The sequence below is a fragment of the Salmo salar genome, chromosome ssa20 (genome assembly GCF_905237065.1).
Source record: "Salmo salar chromosome ssa20, Ssal_v3.1, whole genome shotgun sequence".
In the NCBI taxonomy this organism is placed as follows: domain Eukaryota; kingdom Metazoa; phylum Chordata; class Actinopteri; order Salmoniformes; family Salmonidae; genus Salmo; species Salmo salar.
In genome coordinates, this window is record NC_059461.1 from 79,861,060 (window position 1) to 79,865,238 (window position 4,179).

At 43.1% G+C, this 4,179-nt stretch overlaps 1 protein-coding gene across 1 annotated transcript; it reads left to right on the forward strand.

The window, feature by feature from the left end:
* The first annotated feature begins 211 nt into the window (after positions 1-211).
* Positions 212-3,454, forward strand: LOC106581388 (olfactory receptor 10A6-like). Its single transcript, XM_014163423.1, has 2 exons — positions 212-856; positions 3,263-3,454. The coding sequence occupies exons 1-2, from the start codon at positions 212-214 to the stop codon at positions 3,452-3,454; spliced, it is 837 nt and encodes a 278-aa protein (XP_014018898.1).
* The last annotated feature ends 725 nt before the right edge of the window (positions 3,455-4,179 follow it).

Sequence of the window (4,179 nt, forward strand, 5' to 3'; positions counted from 1 at the left end):
ATTGATGTTGGTACAGTGGGTGTTCAGTATTATTGTAAAATGTTGTCAGGGAGGTATTAAATTACCAGAAAGGCTGTTTGAGATTGTCTTGCCTTGGTCAATGTTTGGTTTAGAACTTCATTTTGTATCTTCAGATAATTTATGGATAAAAAATATATAATAACTCAGTAGTCTGTACGTTTTCTCTTCCAGACACACAGCGTCCCCTCACATGGGTTTTTCTGTGCGCCTTTACAATGGAATGGAATCATCAGATGATGGATTCTATATTACAGCCTTCCACACACTGGGCAATAAAAATGACCTCATCTTAGCTCTATCTATAATATACATCCTCACTCTAATGGGTAACTTTGCTCTGTTAGCAGTCTTCATTATAAACACAAGCCTACAAACTCCCAAAGATGTTGAAGTGTGCAATTTAACAATAGTAGACATCTCTTTGAACACTGTCATCATCCCCCAGATGGTGCCTGTATTTGTGTTCAATCTGAACTACGTCTCCATTGGGACGTGTTTTTCTCAGATGTTCTTCACTCATTTATTTGGTGATATTGATTCCTTTTCCCTGGCTCTCCTAGCGTACGACCGTGTGATAGCCATCTGTTTCCCTTTGCGTTACCTCACCATCAACACCAACCTGAGGTTGCTGCTAATCCTGGTAGGGATCTGGACCCTGTCCTTCCTTTTGGAGGTCTCCCCTGTTGCGCTGGCCTCTAGTCTGCCTTACTGTGCCTCCAGGGTGGTGCATATCTGCTGCTGTGAACACAGCCCTGTATACAGACTGGCCTGCTTCAACAGGAAACTAGCGACAGCTAAGTATCTGGCTGTCCTGTTAGGCCCTCTATCTTCACCTGTGCTGTGGTGGTGGTTCAGCAAAATTCTTATGTGTTATGTGTTTATCACCGCACCTTTTATACTTGATATAAACTGTATGATCCTTAAGTGTAGCAAATTTGCCTCAAGTGTTTATATGTTGTTCTGTAATTTAGCCATTTAGCTCAATCTTATCCAGAAAAAATTGGGTTAAGTGCCGTGCTCAAGGGCACATCGACAGATCTTTCACCTGGTCGGCTCGGGGATTCAACCCAACAACCTTTCAGTTACTGGCCCAACACTCTTAACCTGTTAGGGCTAGGGGGCAGCATTTGCACGTCTGGATAAAAAAAATGTAACCGATTTTATCTGGTTACTAATCCTACCCAGTAACTAGAATATGCATATACTTATTATATATGGATAGAAAACACTCTAAAGTTTCTAAAACTGTTTGAATGGTGTCTGTGAGTATAACAGAACTCATTTGGCAGGCAAAACCCTGAGACATTTTCTGACAGGAAGTGGATACCTGATGTGTTGTATTGACTTTAAACCTATCCCATTGAAAAACACAGGGGCTGAGGAATATTTTGGCACTTCCTATTGCTTCCACTAGATGTCACCAGCATGTACAAAGTGTTTTGAGTCTCCTGGAGAGAGATCTGACCGAAAAAGAGCCATGGAACGATGATGTCCCATTAGACACCTGGCGCGCGAGTTCATGTTGGGTACCCTCGTTCCAATACGTTATAAAAGAGTATGCATTCGTCCACCTTGAATATTATTCATGTTCTGGTTAAAAAAGGCCCTAATGATTTATGCTATACAACGTTTGACATGTTTGAACGAACGGAAATATATTTTTTCCCCTCGTTCATGACGAGAAGTCCGGCTGGCTTAGATCATGTGCTAACAAGACGGAGATTTTTGGACATAAATGATGAGCTTTTTTGAACAAAACTACATTCGTTATGGACCTGTGATACCTGGAAGTGACATCTGATGAAGAGAATCAAAGGTAATGGATTATTTACATAGTATTTTCGATTTTAGATCTCCCCAACATGACGTCTAGTCTGTATCGCAACGCGTATTTTTCTGGGCGCAGTGCTCAGATTATTGCAGAGTGTGATTTCCCAGTAAGGTTATTTTTAAATCTGGCAAGTTGATTGCGTTCAAGAGATGTAAATCTATAATTCTTTAAATGACAATATAATATTTTACCAATGTTTTCTAATTTTAATTATTTAATTTGTGACGCTGACTTGACTGCCGGTTATTGGAGGGAAACGATTTCCTCAACATCAATGCCATAGTAAAACGCTGTTTTTGGATATAAATATGAACTTGATAGAACTAAAAATGCATGCATTGTCTAACATAATGTCCTAGGAGTGTCATCTGATGGAGATTGTAAAAGGTTAGTGCATCATTTTAGCTGGTTTTATGGTTTTGGTGACCCTGTCTTTGACTTGACAAAACATTACACACAACTCTTGTAAATGTACTGTCCTAACATACTCTAAATTTATGCTTTCGCCGTAAAACCTTTTTGAAATCGTAAAACGTGGTTAGATTAAGGAGATGTTTATCTTTCAAATGGTGTAAAATAGTTGTATTTTTGAAAAATTTGAATTTTGACATTTATTTGGATTCAAATTTGCCGCTCTTGAAATGCACCTGCTGTTGATGGAGTGCACCACGGGTGGCACGCTAGCGTCCCACCTAGCCCATAGAGGTTAACCACTAGGCTACCTGCCGCACATCTGAGTTAGCCCGTTGTAGGTACATGTGAATGATACAGTAAAGAAAAGATAACACGTGGGAACGTATATCATGTCACAGTGAACAATATCCTTCTTATTTTTAATGGATATGTTAATTTTACTGTTAATATTATCAATCATCATCTCAAAGACACTGGATGTGTGTCTGTTTGTCCCTTTGTCACAGTTTCTGTTCTTGTTGAGTGTTGTTTCCAAAGGTTACCGCTGGAGGGCACCCTTATCTTGTTGTCTAGTTTCCAGTTTACAATGATTAATTCTTATTGGTTTCACCTGTGTTTGATTACCCTCTCAGTTCACCTGATGTTGACTCCAAGTGGCGGATTTGGCGGACACAGCACTGTAAGGCGGTCTCCAGATCCTGGTTCATCCGCTCCATTTGACCATTGGATTGAGGGTGATAGCCCGAGAACAAATTAGCTGATAACCCCAGAACAGTACAGAACGCCCTCCAGAATCTGGAGGCAAACTGGGGACCCCGGTCAGAGACGATGTCCAGAGGAAGTCTGTGATATGCTGAATGACAAGCCGAGCAATCTCACAGATAGATGGAAGCTTAGGCAGCGGAATGAAATGTGCCACCTTGGGAAAACGGTCCACAATGACCAGGATGACAGTGTGGCCCGCTGAGGATGGAAGACCCATGATGAAATCCATAGAGAGATGAGACCAGGGTCGAGAAGGTGTTGACAGCAGATGAAGAAGCCCCAGAGGCTGCTGACGAGGAGTTTTGTTTGGGGCGCATGTCGGACAAGCAGCCACAAAGGTACAAGTGTCCACCTCCGCCGAGGGCCACCAAAACCTCCTCCTCAGAAACTCTAGAATTCCCTTCCCTCCCGGATGAGAGGTGAGACGTACCTTGGAATTGCCTTGGAAGAAGTACCTTGGACAGTGCCCCAAGAGGGACAAAAAGTCTGTTCGGTGGACAGCCGTCTGGAACTGCCTCCCTACCTTGCGCCTCCCTCACTACAGTCTCTATACCCCAGGACACCGGCGTGAGGATGAGCGACTGAAAATGATGGATCCAAGTGGCCGATCCTCACTGGAGCTGGGGAACTGGCAAGAAAGAGCATTCGGCTTCACATTCTTAAACCCAGGAAGGTAAGATGACGTGAATCTGAACCGAGTGAAGAAGAGAGCCCAACGAGCCTGTCAGGGACTGAGTCGTTTAGCCTCCTGGATGTAGGCCAGGTTCTTGTGGTAAGTCCAAACCGTAAAGGGGTGTTCCGAACTCTCCAACCAGTGCCGCCACTCCTCCAAAGCCAGTTTGACCGCAAGAAGCTCCCGATTTCTTTGGGGAGTGTTGTTACCGCTGGAGGGCACCCTTATCTTGTTTAGTTTCCAGTTACCCGGATATAATTCTTATTGGTTTCACCGGCGTTTGATTACCCTCTCAGTTCACCTGGTTGCCTTGTATTTTAGGTTCCTCTGTTTGCCTGCATCTTTGCTTAGGGCTCATGTTTGTTTAGTGTACTCGTGTGTTATTGCTTTGTTTTCTGTAAAGACCTTAGTAAAAGTTCTGGATTTACCCTTACCTCTGCTTGCTGTGTTTCTCTGCGCCTGGGTCCGAGTACGT